The 19,329-nt window shown below is 40.1% G+C and overlaps 2 protein-coding genes across 17 annotated transcripts in view; one reads left to right on the forward strand and one right to left on the reverse strand.

Moving 5' to 3' along the window:
• Positions 1-19,329, forward strand: part of LOC108003606 (igLON family member 5) — a 361,825-nt gene that overhangs the window by 329,107 nt on the left and 13,389 nt on the right. For all 13 annotated transcript variants that reach the window (XM_062079528.1, XM_062079525.1, XM_062079526.1 and 10 more), the window contains 2 exons: positions 9,063-9,164; positions 15,532-15,674. In XM_062079528.1, the coding sequence (XP_061935512.1) occupies positions 9,101-9,164; positions 15,532-15,674 (207 nt within the window). In that variant the 5' untranslated portion in view covers positions 9,063-9,100. The remainder of the gene's footprint in view (positions 1-9,062; positions 9,165-15,531; positions 15,675-19,329) is intronic.
• Positions 1-19,329, reverse strand: part of LOC108003620 (zwei Ig domain protein zig-8) — a 236,933-nt gene that overhangs the window by 196,606 nt on the left and 20,998 nt on the right. The window lies entirely within an intron of this gene.

The following is a 19,329-nucleotide window of genomic DNA, read 5'->3' on the forward strand; positions in this document are numbered from 1 at the left end:
AAACGAAGTCAATTTTGATTAAATTTGATCGAACTGAGATTAGAGAAGAATTAGAGTGAATGTGTGAAAAAAGAAGAAATTAGGGTATAGTTGGAATTATTTACCTTTTCCAAAAGAAACGAAGTCAATTTTGATTAAATTAACTACGAACTAAGATTAAAAGAGAATAATGAATGTGTGGAAAAAATTAGGTTATAGTTGGAATATTTATTTTTCCAAGAAAGGAAGACAATTTTGGTTAAATTTAGTCGAAGTAAGATTAGAGAAGAATTAGAATGAATATGTGAAAAAAGAAGAAATTAGGATATAGTTGGAATATTTACTTTTCCAATAGAAAGGAAGACCATTTCGGTTAAATTTGAACGAACAAAAATTGAAGAAGAATAGTGAATGTGTGAAAAAAAAAATTAGGAATAAAGTTGGAATTATTTACTTTTTCCAAAAGAAAGGAAGTCAATTTTGACTAAATTTGATCGAACTTAAGATTAAAAGAGAATAATGAACGTGTGGAAAAAAATTAGGCTAGTTGGAATATTTACTTTTCCAATAGAAAGGAAAACCATTTTGGTTAAATTTGAAGGAACGAAAATTAAAGAAGAATAGTGAATGTGTGAAAAAAAAAAATTAGAGTAAAGTTGGAATTATTTACTTTTTCCAAAGGAAAGGAAGCCAATTTTGGTTAAATTAAATTTAATCGAACGATGCTAATTAAATAATGGATAAGCACGTATCATAATTCGAGGAAAAGATATATATATTATTTTATAATAACGCTACGCTAGAAACAAGATTATACTTGTCATAAATTCATCCAATTGTGTATTAAAAGAGATCGTTGAACCTATTTTATGCAATTTCAAATTCAACAATTAGTCACGATGCGCGTCGCGATGTTGAACAAAGAGATTTCTAATTATATTTTACGATAATTGCACGCGTGATGCGTATTATGCCAGAAGCAAAGCGATTCTTATCCCAGTTCGGTCTTCGATCCTTCGTCGAATTTGTATTCGTTGTTCAACGAGGATTTTTACAAATTCTTCCCGTCGATCTCGCTCAAAAAAAGAATAAAAAAAAAAAGAAAAAAGAAATTTTACGATCCAAACGAAACTGGAATTATCGGGACGAAGAAAAATAAGCAAGAATCTTCGTCAAACTTCGTAATAACCACCTGAGCTCTTTCGTTCTCGAGAGTTGGATCGACCCGATGGATCAAGATCGAAAATTTAAAGGGGAAGAAAAGTAATTCTCGCGTGTATCAGAAGAATTTTATTAGCGATAACGAGCGAGAGTTTCTCTCGGTCCAACTATCCCCGTCATGATTCATCGAGGATCTCGACGAAGAGAGGGCAATCGTTTCTATCGAGTCGCCTCTTGCACGCCTCTTCTTCTTCTTCTTCGTCCCCCTCTTCCTCTCCTTCCGTCCGTCCATTCGACATTGACAGAGGCGTGCGTGCGAGGCGTTGGCGAGGAGGAAAGCGAGGAAAAAGCTATAAGGAGAAGAATGGAGAGCGAGAATGAAACGGCATCTTACGCGAGAATGCAGAGAAGCGAAAGAAAGGGGAAGAGAGGGAATAAATTCGTCTGGCCCCGAAGAGAAATAAAGGAGGTGTTCGGTATATAACTTTCGAAAAATCTTCTTCTTTTCGCGATCATCCTTCTTTTATATGTACATCCTCGTTATATATCTTTTCTCAGTTGATTCTTTTCAATTTTGCTAGTTTTTTCGAAATTGATACTCTTTTTTGATAATTTTTTAATAATCGGTATATTTTTGTTAATCTCGACCCTTTTCCCTTCCTTTGGATAGAAATTATTAATTAATCAAGTTGATCTTTTTTTTCCTTTTCTCTGGTGGATTTACATTTAACTGCGATGGGGGAGGAAAATTCTTAATATAATTAATAAAACGTGAAAATAATTAATAAAATCTCTGGGAAAATCGGAACGGCGATCGATATTTTTTATTATTATGAACTGTCTCGCTTCGGCCACCTCTTCCTCTCCCCTCTTCCTCCGCTTCCCAAACTTTCCATCTTTGTTCCCAACCGGTTGTTTCGTCCCGCTATGTTTCCTGTTTCCAATGCCCCTCTCTCTCTATCTCTGCACAAATGGAGGGGAACGAAAGGACGGAAAGAAGCGATAAAACTTGGCCGACCAAAGTTTTCTCGATACGATACGATACGATACGATACGATACGATACGATACTATACGATACGATAAGATGGAAAAGTTCCAAGGATTGGAGAACAAGCCGAATACCCGCAAAAGTATCCAACAACAAGTCTAATTGCGATATTTCCCCGCCGTATCATCTTCCTCGATCGCCATATCGCGGCTAAATGTATACGTAAGACGTATAAGATATCCGCAAGAGCGAATTAAATCGATGGAAATCCGGCAATGGATTCGAGAGGAAAAGATGAACCTGTTTCTCTTAAATATTAATTCTAGGACACTGCGTGGGGAAAGAAATGAGAAAGAAATTCCAGCCTCGCGTTTTATATGATACATCGAAAGCAACGAAGATAATGGGGCAATTACAGGGACGAAACGATCGATCAAGTGGTTTACGTATCAATTGTACCATCTCGGTCGAATCGTTGCACGAAAGATGGCTACTTGACTCGCTCGACGATACACCACGGCTTTCAGATCGTACATCCGATATTTGGGTCAAGGATCGACGAGGGGGAGGGGGATATACTTTGAAGAAAGTTTGGAGAAATGGAAGGGGATTAAATTACGTATATAAAGAGGCGAAAAGGGGAAATTAAAAATTATTAACTCTGGAATTTTTAATTGAAATTATCGAGGATGGATAAAGTGGTGATCGACGGTGGTACGTCCGCTCCCTGAAATTATGTATGCCTCGCGTTAGAAATCAGCTTTCGACGTTTCCACGTTCACTATCCTATTATGATTTCGAAAATTCACCTCTCGCTAACGATTCTACGGGAGAACGTAACGTGACACGATCATCTCTGAAACTTTGGATACGCTTCGATAGAAAGATTTGCAATCGAGGTGAATCTAGCTCGTAACGATAACGATGTGGCGGCAGAGTCGTTAATGAGAACGAGCGCGTCGTTCCTACAAAATTCTGGAAATATTCATTGTATCCACCCTAGAGAAATCGACGAACCCTATTCCTATACCGTTTATCCGAAATTTTAATTAAAATTTTCCAAACGTTTCCCAAACACTTTACCGACAATTCTATTTTGCAATAAAAAAACCCACTCCTTTTATCGCGCTTAAATTCATGCGTTCACTCGACGCGAAATCGTATCAGAACCCTCCAAGGGTAACAACTCGTTGACACACCAAGATCCCCCGTCGTGCCGCCAACTAAATGAAGAGGTCTGAATCGTGAATCGCGTGGCGTGTTGCGCGGAACAAGCATCCTCCCTTTTCGTTATGACGTGCCGATAAATTCTACGTGGCAAGGCGTAGGTTAGGGTTCGTTGCCTCGACATCGACAGCTCGTTACGCCTTTAAGACGGCCGGCTTACTCCCCTTCCCCCCCTTGTATACATAATTCAGATATCCCTGTGTGCGGTTTCTCCGTTTTCACAGTGCAAAGGGCTTCTTCCTCCCCTCCCTCTTTGTGCAGTCCCGTCTAAGGAAAGCCAATTTTCCCCTTTACGCCTCCCTCTTCGCGTTCCAACGCACTTCCTTCTAACTCGAAAATTGATTCCATGGGATAATTTCAACGGGGCGGTTGAATAAGACGGAGAACGTTGAGGTAAATTTGCGCAGGCAAGGCTTCTTTTCGTGGGCGGATAAAAGTGGATTAAGAAAAATTTCTACGTCTCGAAACGGACACTTTTCGCTGTCTCTCTGTTTCGAAAGAGTTGCAATGTATCATAGAAATCCATTAGGATTGGATGTCGAATTCGAGGAGAGAAAAAAAAAAATCCCCTCCGATCTTCGAACAAATAATAAACGTCCAAATGTGATTCGTAATACGATACCAATTTTCCCATCCCGATACGTTTCGGGGAGGATCGGAGTTAAAAGAAGAAGAAGAAGAAAAATCCCGCCATACGTTACGAATAGTGACAACGAAAATGGAACGAAACGGAACAAAATGAAACGAAACGAGACGATATCGACTACTGCTAGTAGGATATTATATAGGAGGCAACCCTGTAACGATCAGGGCGAGAGAACGTATATATTAATGTATCGATATTGATGCCCTGCTATCGATAATTCCACTCGTATAAATCACTATTTCTTTTTTTTTTTTCCGTGAGAAAAAGCTCGAAAAGCAGCGGTTTAAATATCGCAAGGGGGGGATGAATGCATCGTGTCCATTCGACGTTTAAAAGCCGCGGCTACTGTCGCGTTACCAACGGCTTGTCCCACGAATTATTCCTAGTTACATTCTGTTAACCGGTTGGCAAACACGAAGAGAGATACAGCGATATCGTAACGCCACGGACGTTTATTAGGACGAGCGGGTAACACGGTGTGTTGCAATGGTAAAGGGAGCAACACACTCGCCCCTAATAAACAAACTCGCGAGATATCTCGTCCGTGGCGTCGCACCAACGATATTGTGTCGCGGAATATACCGTTCCGTGGTGATATATATATATATATAAATCGTGGAATATCTCCTTCGTGGTTACGAGGCGGTTAAGCTTATCGCGTGAAGAGACAATTAAAACGCCAATCATCGGCAAGATGCCGCTTACGGATACGATAATTATTCGGACGAGGGTTAATTTCTCGAATGATGATCAAACGAGGCAATCGAATTGTCGATACGATTATTTTATACGATAATTTTCTTCCGTGAAATATAAGAAATATATTCATAAATATAGGGAAATAACCACCATTTTTAATAATACTACAATCACTTTAATTTTCTTCTTTCTGCTTTATTCTTTTTTTTTTTTTTTTTGTTCTTTTTAGAAAAATTCGTATAAACTATATGGAGTCGCGTGAAGAGACAATTGAAACGCCAATCATCGACAAGATGCCGTTTATGGATACGAGGGTTAATTTCTGGAATGATGATCAAGCGAGGCAATCGAATTGTCGATACGATTATTTTATACGATAATTTTCTTCCGTGAAATATAAAAAATATATTAATAAATATAGGGAAATAATCACAATGAGTAAATTAAAATTTCGATCATTTTTAATAATACTATAATCACTTTAATTTTCTTCTTTATGCTTCATTCTTTTTTTTTTTTTTTTTGTTCTTTTTAGAAAAATTCGTATAAATTATATGGAGTCGCGTGAAGAGAATTGAAACGCCAATCATCGATAAGATGCCGAAATAATCAATTAAATGTTAATTTCAACCCTTTTTAATACTACAACCACTTTAATTTTCTTCTTTCTGCTTCATTCTTTTTTTTGTTCTTTTTAGAAAAATTCGTATAAATTATATGGAGTCGCGTGAAGAGACAATTGAAACGCCAATCATCGACAAGATGCCGTTTATGGATACGAGGGTTAATTTCTGGAATCGAATTATCGATACGATTAATTTTCTCCCATGAAACGTAAAAATTATTAAGAGTGAAAATACGCGTGAAGAGATAATCACGATGAGTTAATTAAATTCTAATTTCAATCACTTAAACTTTTTTTCATTCTTTCCTTGCATTGGAAAAATTCGTACAAATAAAATGGCGCGAATTGAAACGGCAAACATCGGCAAGTCCGTTTATGGATACGATAATTATTCAAACGAGGGGAATTCGAAAGGGTTAATTTCTCCAATGAAACATAAATGGAAAAATGTTAGGCGTGGAAATGCACGTGAAGAGTACCCACGATGAATCAATTAAATAGCTCGACAATCGCGTGACGAAGAATGCTAATTTCAATCTACAATCGCTTCAGTTTCCTTCGTTTTGCTTCGTTCTTTCTTTGCATTAGAGAAGTTCTTCTTGAGGACGCGACGGCACGTTTCATCGACCGACCCCCTACAAGCTCTCTCTCTCTCTCTCTCTCTCCGATGAAAAAACGACAAATTCAAGAAAGAAAACTACGTGATCCGAGATGAAAGTGTCCACATTTATATTTCCTCCTCTCGAGGCTTTCGAGATTCCACTTTCCACGTTGACACTAATTTGCCCGTTTCTCTCGTTTCCCTTGCTTCTCCCAAGCTCGCCATAAAACTCCACCCCCGAATTGAGCTCCATCGTTCAAAGAAACCACGCTCGTCCCTCGAATTTTCAAATCGAAGGGGCGTTGACCAAAATTTAAATACGTATGACGGAAAGCGATATCTTTTTTCATATTCTCTATTTAACACTGGATGATTCTCTTCGAATAATTAACATTGCTCCCTGACACGGGTCGAATCTATGACAAATTGGTTCATTATAAAATTTATACCGTGCTTTTGTACAATGATATTTTCCTTCCTTAAACAACAAATTGACGTAAATAATTTTCCATAACTTCCGTTCCTTCCCTTTCGCGCGAAAAAGGACACGAAAGTCCTTGTAAATCCCTGGTAGAGTTCGAGATAAGGATGAATCCAGGATGAATTCAACGATCGGATCGAACCTTCCGATTCCGTTTAATAAACGAAATTTTATTCGAATTTAACAATTCAACAAGGACACCTTTCATTTTTCCCCGCCACGACGAAGATAAGCGTACCGAGTATGCCCCAAATAACTAGAAAGCGAAAATCACGCCACGACTCGGATTCGACGAGAATTCGCCACAATTTCGCCCGAAATTCCACGTTCTAGAAACTGCGTTCCCATCCCGTTTAAAACGGACATTGATGTACACCCGTCGCGATACACATACACGGCTCGAAACTTATTTCCAACTTAGGTGGAAGCTTATTTAAATGCTAAGCGCCGAGATAAACCAGAAATCCAACAACCCTTCCCTTCTCGCCGCCTCTATTTATACCCGCAAACACCCGCCAACCGGTTGCTTTCATCGCGACCGTTGCTGCGTGCAACCGTATCCGCCCGTTAACTCCGAGTTAAAGCGCCGCCTAATTAAGTGGCGAAATTACGAAGCAACTCGTTTTTACCGACCGCCGGTCGGCCACGCGTTCCCGAAAACTGAAAACACTAATCCACGCGATCCGAAAAAACGTTGGAAGGGAAGAAAATTTCGTTTTGGAAAAACGAAAGCGACGAGACCGAGGCAATCGAAATGGGCAGTAATGAGCTCTTAATCGTCGGGAAACATTCATTCCCGGACGGTGTATAATCCGTTTCGACGCGTTTCGACAGCCGTTCCGCCCGCCGTTTGTGAAACATTTTAATTACGCAGTTCGAGGAGGTGGAGGGGATAGGTGGGTGGGGGGGATATACGCGAAAACAACATCGCGTCCCGTTAATGTATCCGGCGTGCATAAATATTCATATCGGGGGAGGAGGGGATCCCATCCGTGAATTAATCAGATGTATCTCGTATGAAACGCGCAAACCAATTTACAATTTTATTTCCCCGTTTGTTTTCGTTATTGATTCGCGTTGGAACGCGATTACGAATTCGTTAACTCGCAATTATATTTCGAGTCGCTTAATTGCTACTTTTGCCGTAGTGAATTAGAGAACGGACGTTGCCTCGTTCTCTCCCGATACGCACACTTTTATCCGCGAGGTGAAAATTGGAATGGATGTGTATAATAATAATAAAGTGGAAGTTTTTAATGTTGAGAGAGAGAGAGAGAGAGATAAGATGAGAATTTCATCTTCGCCGTTTAAATTTATCCTAGATAAAAAGGGAATAAGAAAGTTTGCCAATTTGAAAATCATGTAAGATTTAGCGAGGTGTATCCTTACTAACGAAATGAATTTTACTTTATTTCCGCGCACTCCATTAACTTATTTGTTTTAAACCCTATTTTAAACCTTAACTCGCTTTAACTCGTTTAAGAAACAAAATTTTAACTCGAAGGTATCGCCACTACTGTAATAACCCGTTTTCGCAGGAAGTAATTTCACGCTCAACTATTCACACCTCGTATTTTTGATAAAAATTGCACCGTACGCTTACGACTATTCGACGTTTAGGGTACATTCGAGAAATACTTCGAAATCACGAGCAGTTTCGATCCACGTGAATCGAAAAACCGACAGGAAATAGGAAAACAAAGTCTTATCGGTATACGATTAACAATGTGATCGGTCGATCAGACTCGACGACCGGCTTGTTTAGCCCGTGATGGTCCGTGTCTAGGCTTGGTCAAATCTGTACACGAGGAGTATCCCGATTCTCCTCCACCTGGATTATTCGAGATACTCGATACATCGCCGTGAAATCCCGGACACACATTTTCCAAACCAACGAGCTTCTGCCTCTCTATAGGCTCCAATGCTAGGATAAATGCATGTACCGAGTAGATGTATGCGAGTCGCGGTCATCGATCGGCATTAACGATGTACACATGCTCTCCCTCTCGTGTTAAGACTTTGCGATATACGTGCGGAATACGCGTATACACACGGATAGACATAATTAGAATAACAGGCGGGAAACATCTGCGTTCCATACATCGTACTTTTATATTCGTGCAAGCTGGCGTCCGTTGATCTTTCTTAATTAATCGATTACATCCTTCTGGATTTATATCGGAAAAATTTTGAGGAGCGCGCTTTAACAAGTTCGATCAATTGAAATTATTTTATACGTGGTAATTACTTAGATTGGAATTTTACTTGCTAGGTTTGTCAAAATGGCGGGTTTAACGGCCAGATGTGTTCTTGGTCCTCGCCGCCAGAGGGACACGATAGTCGTCGTTCATTCGTTCCTAAAGACCTTCTAATCTCCAACAGTCTGTTCTATTGTCTCTGTTTAGACAGTTTGTTTATCAATTTATCCATAGATCTTTCTTTTTATAATCTTGTCTTCTTTATTATTAATAATTTTTGAAAAAAATTAACATTGATTTTCATCGAAACAGAAATTACAATTTATATTCATTCACCGTTTCCATTCCTCATTTTTTTTTCTTTTCTATAACAGGCAGTAACACAACAATCCTGCAACAAGATTATTCCAAAATATATCGCTACACATTCCTTCGCTTATATTTTTCTATTACAGGCGAGCTCGTGGATAAATGCACGATACACGGGATCACCATGGACGCGGTTCAATTGTTCCTTGTGCTGCTGGCATCGTCGCGCTACTTTCTACATCCGATCGGTAAGTCAACTCATAATAATCCCAATCTAAAGCTCCGTTTTATCCGTTTAATCGCCTCCTCACGATACAATCGCGATAATTCGTGAGAGGAAAAAGAAAATTTCTTCCAAATCTTCCAACGTAAACCGTCTAAGGGAACAGACCTTAATCACGAAAAGAAAGAAGAAGAAGAAGAAGAAGAAGAAACTTAACCACCAAAGGTTGGTGGTCGGCTACCTTCATCCCATGGAAACACACTAGCGGCGGCCAACTTTCTCAATTAGTGCTCGAGCCCGATCGACCTGCAACTCATTCGTATTCACGATGAACCTAGGGTCCCTAGATAGAGTAGACCGATAGCCTAGCTCTCCACAGATTCGCCGTCTCTCCATCCTTGCTCCCCATCCTCCAACCCTATTTCTCATCTTTTTTTTCCCCCTGTTTCTTCCACGTGTTTTTTCCTCGTCACACACACACACACACACGTCTATCTCCTTCGCCTCGCGAAACTTTGAATTTTTTAAACGCTTCTTTTCTCTCTCTTTCTCCGTACATTGAATCCGCGCATTGAAAAGAAGCAAAAATGAGTAGTATTTGAACGTCTACGTGCGTCTTCTTCTCCGTTTCAACGGATCCGTTGAATTTTTCAACATTTTATTCCTATCCCCCGCCCATCCTTAGAGGCAAAGAAAAAAGCAGGCAGGGGTTAAAAAGACGATCGTTTGAAAAGTAATGGGGCGTAATTACGCATAGAAATCGTGATTATTATCGCTCGTTATATTTCGGTTCGATGATTTTCCTAACGTGATGAAACACGCTTGATCCAGGATATCCACTTTAACGTGAAGATAAAACGTGTCTATCCCTTGTCCGGGAGACGAGTTACTTTCAAGTCGAAGGGAGCGGAGAGAGAGAGGAGGGGGGCTCGTAACGACGTAGATAAATCTCGCAAAATGATTTCTCTCGAGCACGACGGCGTTAACCGGGGTGGGAAGGTGGGTTTTTGCGGTGCTCGCGGGACGGCTTGGTCGTAAAACATAAAAGTGAAAGGGGAGGGGGAGGGATGGAGAGGGCCTCGACTAGCCGTCAACGAATAATAAAGTAACAAAGCTCTCGAAAACACGCGAAAATCCTCGATCCTCGTTTCTTGCACGCGAATCAATTTTTTTTTTTTTTGCCCTCCTCTCGGCTTCGATTCGCGCTATCGGATCGAAAAATCGAGAAACCGTGAAACGACGGAGGACGATCGATTGTGAAAAGAAAAATCGAATAGTTGTGCGAATTTTTCTCCTCGACGATCCAGATCGGGCGATAAATCTCAACGACGATTCTTCTTTGTAATTCTAATCACCGGGAGAAATATTCCTCGAGAGATATCCGGTCCAAAGATATTTGATAAAGATCGATCCGTTCGAGATCGTGTCTCGATCGTTGGCACAGCGACATAAGGTTAAATTATATGAAATTCAGTTTTAGGAAGGTGTTAGATAAATAAATCGAAGGGAAAATTAGAAGAAAAGTACGGTCTGAAGAAAGTTTGTTCAAGATAGTTCGAATAGGCAGATGTGTTGATCGTGAGTAAATTTTACATCCGAAGATTAAATTGAATATCTCTGATTCGCGTTGCTCCCTCCTCCCCCTCTTTGTCAATCTTGGCGAGGCAAAAACAAAGTGCTCGGAATCACAGTCGCTTCTATTAAAGAAAAATTTTCTTACGAGAAAGAGAAAGAGAGAGATAAGTGGGTTAGCAGAGAAGAACGAATATCGTTCCTTCCTTGAGAAATGTTCCCTATGACGAAGTGACCGATTCTTTGCTCTTCGACGACCAAGAATTTCCTTTGATAAGATGAAATATGCCGAAATGAAAGGATAATTTTTTTTCCTCCTCGTTTCTTTACGCGAACCGATTCGAGTGTACGATCGAGGCAAAAAAAGAAAAAGAAAGGAAAAAAAAAGAAATCGCAAAGGAAAAATTTATACGATCCTTTGATGATAAAATTTGCTTCGGCAAAAGAGACGATTCGACGTGAATGGTACAAGATATATTTGGATCGTTAAAAAAAAAAAAAAAAAGGATATACGAAATTTCTAGGAAAAAATTGACGCCATAAAAGGTAAACTGCTCCTATCCCTTATCGAAAAGAAGTAATTTCTTATTTCCTTAGCTCCTTAAGTCCAGAGGAAAACTTGTTTGCATCGTTATTGGCTACTTTCTAGTGTCGCGGCAACATCTCTCCTCTCCATTGACTCAACAATGACTCGATTTTCGTTATATTCCTAAAATTCTCTTCCAATTTTTCAATTGCTTTAAAATTCGTCCCCTAATTCAAATTGTTAAACCCGCATCGCCTTCCGTCGAATGAAACGAAACCGAACCTCGATCGATATTCGAAACAAATTAAAAAAATGAGAGATTGCAGCAACAAACATTCAACAATGTATCATAATTCGAGAAAAATGTACGCGCAATTGCATCACATTTGTTTTCATATTTGATCATCGATTCGCACGAAAACTTCCCCTAGATCTTCTTCGTTCTATAATCGAAATTCTTTATACGATGGGAAACGATTACACAAAAATCTATCTGCTCAAAGAAATTTTGATTCGCACACCGTCGATAAAAGGATCGGACAAATATCTTTCTCGAAACGTTTATACGAAAAATTACGCAAATTGTCCAAAACAACCACAAAGAACGATATTCTTTATTAAGGATACATTCTCGGTTAAGTTGATTTCTCCTCCTCTTGTGCGTCAATTTATCAATCACTCGTTCCAAATATCGTGATTAGGAATAAGCTTGATTCTTTTCATTCTGTGAAAATACAATCGATAGTCGACCATCGAAACGAAAAGAATGGCAAAATTTAAAGAAAAATAGTTTGATCGGATTACAGCGATACGATAAAAATAAAAAACACACAGAATCTAAAACAGAACCAGAATCCTCTTTTGTTTCTCGTCTATCCGTTTACTCGCAATGGCTATAAAACGAGCTCCACTATCGTTGTTATGTGTGACATAAAGAAATTACTTTGCCCGAATAATCGTACGTGTCGCGGCATGTACGGAATAATTTAAAGGATAGTTCCCTTAATTCTAGATACACTGTGTATATGTGTGTGTACACGTGGCGGATAATAATAGTTCTCTCTCTCCCTCTCTCTCTCTCTTCCTATAAAATAAACTCGAATTTCGATCTATTAAGATATCGTTCATTTCCATATTGATCGTTCCATTCCATCGAACGACACAATCAAATTTCACTAATCCATTATTCCATTCTTCCCCCCTATTCAAACACGATTCGGTCGGAAGACACTCAAGACACGAAACTTCCGTCGTTCCAGATTCCTTCCTTCCTTCCTTCCTTCCTTCCTTCCCTCCCTCTCTCCGCGTTGTAAAGAGAAGGTACACCGTAATTCCATCTTCTTAGAGTCAAAAAATCGTCGCTTTAATCAAGAGGCAGAGAGGATAGTAAGAGGAGTAGTGGTTCGCGGACCTTTTGCGAACGTTGCAGCTGAGCAGATAAGCCGAGGTTACTCTCTCTCTCTTTCTCTCTCTCTTTGCAAATTAGCAGACACCAACAGGCACAAGTTGAAGGCATTCGCTCTAATAGGTAATGTAATTTAAGAAGCTCGCCAACCAGGATGGAATGGTAGGCGGATGACCAACGAAAGAGAAGAAGAAGAAGAAGAAGAGGAGGAGGAGAATATCCTCTTATCCTCGGCATACGTAGAGCGAATCTTAAATTTTGTGGCCGCAAGCATCGTTTCTGTCCGCGTAGCTGAGTGAATAACTTTGGTAATTACCATCGACCCAGTTGCGCTACCTCTCTCCCCTCTCCCCCTCCCTCGAGTCAACGTCTCGAATTACGTTTGACCGGGAAAGGTACGACAACTTTTGATATCACGATATATATAGGTAGATACGAGTTTCGTCCAAACTCGACCAAGTTTCCAAATATATATATATATATCGACGAACGAAGTTCTCCACCCATACTTTTCGAAAATTCGTCCTCGACTTGGCGATGTTCATTCATGTAGTACGAGATGTTACACGCATCTTCCTCGACGGTGCACGATGATGAATGATCGATGGTGGATATTTTTGACGAGCGCGAGAAATAATTGGTGAAACAAAATTTTCTTCATCATCCTTCACGTTTCTCTTCAGTTTTCCTCCTGGTTACCATCTCGTCTCAAACTTTCTACTCTTTTCCTTCAAAATTATGACAGCATAAAACGTAACCAAAGTATTTAAGTTATATCATATATATAAAGTTGCCAGTTTTAGAATAAACGACTTGTAAACTCTGCTTAACCTATATTTTGTTTTTGCATTAGTTTAACTATAACGTTACCGAATTTAGAATATTCCTGTATGAGGTTGAGCCAGGCAGCATATGGAAACATCAGGTTAGCTTTCAAAGAAGATTCTATCGAGGACCGTTCGATGGTGGTTTCAAAAATTCTGGAAATGGAGATCTTGAAAATGAGTGGATCGAAATCTATATTAAACAAAGATAAATCGAAGTGGAAGCTAATCCAACAAGCATCCAAAGTGATGGAAATGATGCTCATCGCATAAAGCTCGAAACGGTACAAGTCCATTTTTGAACAGAATTATAACTTGTGATGAGAAACGGGTATTATACGACGTTGTACACGATCTGGACAATGATTGGACGCTTGTGAAAATCCTAAACAAGTGGCGAAACAATCGTTATGACTGAAAATAACAGCAGCAAGAAATTGATTAAGAAACGATCCGTGTTAGACGTGGATCTATTCTCCTGCATAGATTCATTTTACTCATCGAATGTTTTCGCCAATCGATTGTCACTTGTTTCGCCTTTTACAATTGGTTTTGAAAACATAAAATACTCGAGAAATTGTAGTCGCAACATTCGAAGAATTTCTTCGCGTTGAAACCATAATAAAGTTTTATAAAAATGGGATATATCGGTTGAGAATCTCGTTGGGAAAAGGTCATTAAAGCTAATGGCTCGTATTTTGATCGAATAAAGATTATGGTTTCGAAAATATATCGTTTTTTCTTTCGAGCAACAAAAAAACGGCAATTTCATACGATACGATCTGATAGTTACTCGAGGGAAGAGCAAGAATAATATTTCGCGTAACAAGCCTCTGAATAATGATGCGCCGGTAAAAACATTCCAAGACTTCTTTTTTGTCGAGCAAAATTCAAAATCCGCCCGCGGCGCTATACGCATCAACCATAAAAATTCTACGACGCGTATATTCCCGTCGCAGGACGCGAAATAATTAAACGATAAACGAAGAGATTGCAGCTGACCTCTAGGTTGGCACAACTTTCTGGCTCGTTCAATCAGCATCCGGTGCAATGACTCTCGTAATGATTTCCGCGAACGCCGCACGATATTTTTCCGTAGTAATACAATCTTCTTGAGTTTTTCGGCTTGGCTCCAAGTCGTTACACGTACGTTATTCGATAGCTAGGACTTTCGGTCCACCGGAAAATAGCATTTGGGAGAGCTCGTGCGACCGAGCAAACTCTTGCGGCTATACGCTGAACGACGTCGTTGTTCTTAAACCGGCGGTGGAGGGGAGAAAAAAACCATGGCAGCGTGAATCGAGGGGCCTCGTGTTTCGGATGGAACATCGGTATAAAAATGTATAGAAAAAAAAAAAAAAGTAAAACAACAACAACACAACAACAACAACAAGGGAGGAAGATAAAAGCTTAACGACTCGAGTTTCGAGCAGAAGGAAAAGACAAATGTATCCGTGGAAAGTTTTCGGTCGAACTTGCGCCAAACTTTCCCAATATGCCGTTAGTTACGAAATGTCGTTCCTTCGAAATTCATTTCCGTTGGAAGAATGTTCGTTAACCGCCGTCGGTCAACGAAGGGAAGGGAAAAAAAAAATTTGTTCTCAGATTTGCCGGCAGAGTATCGATTACGAACGTAAATTTTGAATCTTAACCTCAACTTCTCGCTCTCGCTCCTCGTCACTTCTCGTCTCGCTTATTCCTAACCACAACGAGCAGCAAACTCTGAAACGTTTAACGCGTGGAGCGTTTAACGTTTCTACTTTCTTCTCTCCACTTTCTTTGATATTTCGCGAAACGAAAACGCGAGCACCAAAGCAACGATTTATTATTAGTACGAAAGGAAGAAACGCTCGTGGAGGAACGCTCGAGACAAACTTTTTCGAGAAACTTTTCCCCTCGTTATTACTCGGCGTTATTGCACGTGGTACGGACACGGGTCGACACAAGTACGACGACGATATCGTTACGTTAATTTCCCACGCGCGCATTTCCGACACGAAGCGAGACTTATAGAATACCAACCGAGACGCGTATTTCTCAAAGCAGTATTCTCCGATGATTCCAGATGGTGCTGTTCGCAGCGAGAAGCCGGCCAACGAGGAGAATAGAAATAACGTCCCTTCTTCGGTAGCTGCATCTGTCAAGGATGTCCTGGCGCAGTCCGGCGGCAACGCTATGCTGCCTTGTAGATTCTCCGGCCCCGGAATAGTGAGTACACCGCATATATGTATACAGGCGAATGTATACGTTCTGTAAATGATGTATACAAGGGAGGTGGGGCTCGTGTGTACGAGTGGACTCCACCTCTCCTCTCCTCGTTCGTGTATGCAAAAGCTTCGAGCATCTGGGATTGTATACGGTATTACGTATGGGCCGATGAACACCAAGGAAGTGTGCGTATCGTACCACAAGCGTGGCGTTTCATTGTTGGAATCGGGCGCATCGATAAACACCCGAGCAAGGCAGATTTCCACGCCACGATCCATTATTGTGCTTTCGAGCGAACGTCGTACACGTTTGCCAAAATATAATAGATTCCTTCTTTCGCTCGTCGAGTGGCGAGACTTCCATACTCGCGTACAATGCGGGGATTGCGAAGCTACTGACGAATCAACCTTTATCGACCCTTGTGCACCTTTCTCTAACCACTCGACTCTACAATCAACGCCAAAGCGGTTTCCCTTTCTATGATTTTCATTTGTTTTCTAGAATCGATCATCCGTACATATAAATTGATTGATCGTGGACGGTGATACTCTGAGAAGTACAACGTTTTAAAATAAAAGCGTTGAGTTTATATATGTAAAAGTGCGATTCATATCTTGTACATCGTCCGTTTCCTTGTTTTTGAACCGACGCGACATAGAGAGCTCGGCACGGTAGAACAAAGGCATCGACGCGACTCACATCTGTACAACACGGTTTATTTCCTTCGTTAAATATATTCTTTCTCGCTGTTACTTTCGACCAAATCATTTCACAATAAGAAATAAAAGAAAAGAACCCATCTCTTCCATTCGTGGATACACGACTCATCATGTAACGTCTCTTCCCCTGCATGAAGGCTCTCCCAGGACTACCCAAGTAATTTTCCCGTGGAGGAATCTCTCGTACGTATTTTCTCTCGTTCCTAATAGTAGACTGTGGCGCGTGAACGGTGGCGCCGCGTATTAAGCATCAATTATTTATCGGGAGCAATGCGCGTGCGCGTGTCTACGTCGAACGCGCTATTTTATATTCAAGCGTCGCATGGTGTCGACACGGTACGTTTCACCATCCGTAAACCCGATACACGCGTCCTCCTCATTCTCCCCCCATCCGTCTTTCTCTCGAAGTATACGCGCTCGTTAATAAATGATCGTGCACCGTGTGCAAGCCTCAGGGCTGAGGTCACTCTCGCAAAAGGGCGGAAACTGGGAAACGGTATTTCGTTCTCGAGAGAGAGAAAGAGGGACAAAAGGTGATCCCGTTTGACGCGCGAGTTCGTCGCGCAACGAGCAACGGCAAGAAGAGAGGGCGGCCTTGATGAAAGTGGGGACACGCGCGTCCAAGGAAAACACAACTCCCTCCCTCCTCCCGATTTCTCCATTTTAACGTTGCAAAGTGTTCCAAGAACCGCGCATTTCTCCTCCACTGCCGGCTCCTTGTCGATCCACGCACATATACACACGTATATAGTTTGAACAGGTGCACAAAGGAGGACGAGGGCGAAATTTGTATTTCCCGCGAGTTCACCTACAATGAGAGCGTGATTAAGATTCATGTCGCATTATTCCACGGCATAGATGCACGTGGAATCGGCCTGTTACGAAGCAATTTACTTCCAAGGTATGAGGGGTACAACGCTTCATCAACTTTAAGGGGTCGTGTGCGATTTTCCTCCCGTTTCTCTAAGGGAAGAAAGGAGAAGTTGTCGCTTCTCTGTATCTTTTGGCGTTTTTTCTTATTTTTTTTTTTTTTTTAAATTTGTACACGATGCGTGTTGCTGAAACACGATAAATACACGACTCCTCTCCTCTCGCGTCGATTTTCGAATTTCCCCTCTGGAAACGAACGATTTAATCGTAAATGGTATTGGTAAATATTACAAGGGGGGATAAGGTAATTGGTTTGGAAAAAGAAAAAAAAATTGTTACACGATGAGGATAAATTTTTTTATCAACGAATACCGATTTCTATTTATTTCGTGATATATATGTATATAAGCGAATTGATAACTTATGTACGATATTTGATGATTCCAGTATATTGTTATTTGTATTATCTCGTTCGATTTTTTTTTTATTGCGTTGAATCAAACTTTGCCGATGTTCACTAAATCAATATGTAATAAAAATATTTCCGTTATTTTATCATTACACGAGTTTCACTATGAAAGAAACAGGGGGGGGAGTGGTGAATTTTTAAAATAATAAATTTTTCGAAAAAACAGTTATTTCGCATCAACGAGGAGATAAAAATAAATCGTTCCGCTCATATATATATTTTTTACGATGAAAAAACCCGTTTATATTATTCATTTTATTATTACACCGAAAAAAAAGTTAAAAAGCCAAAAAGCTCGAAATAGATTTTTCAATCCGGTTATTTCGATATATCAATCCAATCTACAGAATTAACGAAATTTGCTCGCATAATAATTTATCATTGGATCGGAAAATTGAGTCGAAAAATTATCCGTCCAATAGATTTAGAAAAAAAGAAAAACAAAAAATCCTCGTCGATATAAAATTTAATTTACAAGAGAAATTGCGCGAAATATCGAATTTCTTGATCTTTTTTTTTCTTTTTTTTTTCTTTAAGTCAACATCACGACTTAAGAGAGGTTCGGGACAGTGATGGGCCATTGCTATTTAAAAAGGACGGACAGGATTGATTCTCCGTTGTCCTACCGCTGGCAACAGAGCAGAAGGGGGTCCCGTAAAACTCAGCAACGATAAATTATCCCGAATACCGAACCAGGAGAGAGGAGGAGATCGATACTCGCCTCTGCCAACTCTACCCCCGCTTTCCTTTTTTTCGATTCTCCGGGGTAGACAGTAGAAGCTTGCACGTAAGGCAGACTTAACGATCACAGAGGATGATCCATGAAGATAGATAATGGATGGACAAGTGGATAGATAAGAGAGGGAGGAGAATTGGACACAAGATTGACAAAGTGGCTGACTAAACGGAAATAACACGTTCACGACAAGGTGAGAAGCGCCGTGCTATCGCTAGGCTAAGAAATTGCCTAAGAAAAATTATAAATTTGCCCATTTACGCGTGACAGAGAATACTGTTTCGTTCTCGGCCTTTCGCTCAAGTGTGCGTTAATTAAATGAAAAGCTAAGGGAGAAGTTATGAAAAACGATATGTTCTGGTGAATAAGGATTGATAATAAGAAGCGAGAACAATACCTCTGATGGAACGAAAAGATTTCATTGTATGTGTATACGCATTTACGATTATTTATGAAAACTTTTCATATGCACTCGTTTCTCTCAGTTTCTTCGACTTCTCGAAATCTTTTTCTCGCGTTGAAATAACTTGGAGGAAATTACTCTTGTTGATTAATATTGAAAAAATTGAAAAACTGATTGCAAAGATCGTTTTTCAAATTTCACCAAATTTCACGTCGAAATTACGCTTGTAAAACAATCGCTTTGGAAACAAATAAAACGCACGATATAATAAACCGTTCAATTGAACGTTTAGAGAACAATGGAAATACGGAAATGGCGGTGTACAATTAACCGGGTATTCGTGCAAGAACGCATCGATGTCGTTTTAATCGCGCCACTATCGAACGATCTTTCCAATTTGAGCGTAGTAAAACGACTGATACGACTCTCTTTTACAAACGAAGGAAGGAGCAATTAAT

The sequence above is a fragment of the Apis cerana genome, linkage group LG9 (assembly GCF_029169275.1).
Source record: "Apis cerana isolate GH-2021 linkage group LG9, AcerK_1.0, whole genome shotgun sequence".
In the NCBI taxonomy this organism is placed as follows: domain Eukaryota; kingdom Metazoa; phylum Arthropoda; class Insecta; order Hymenoptera; family Apidae; genus Apis; species Apis cerana.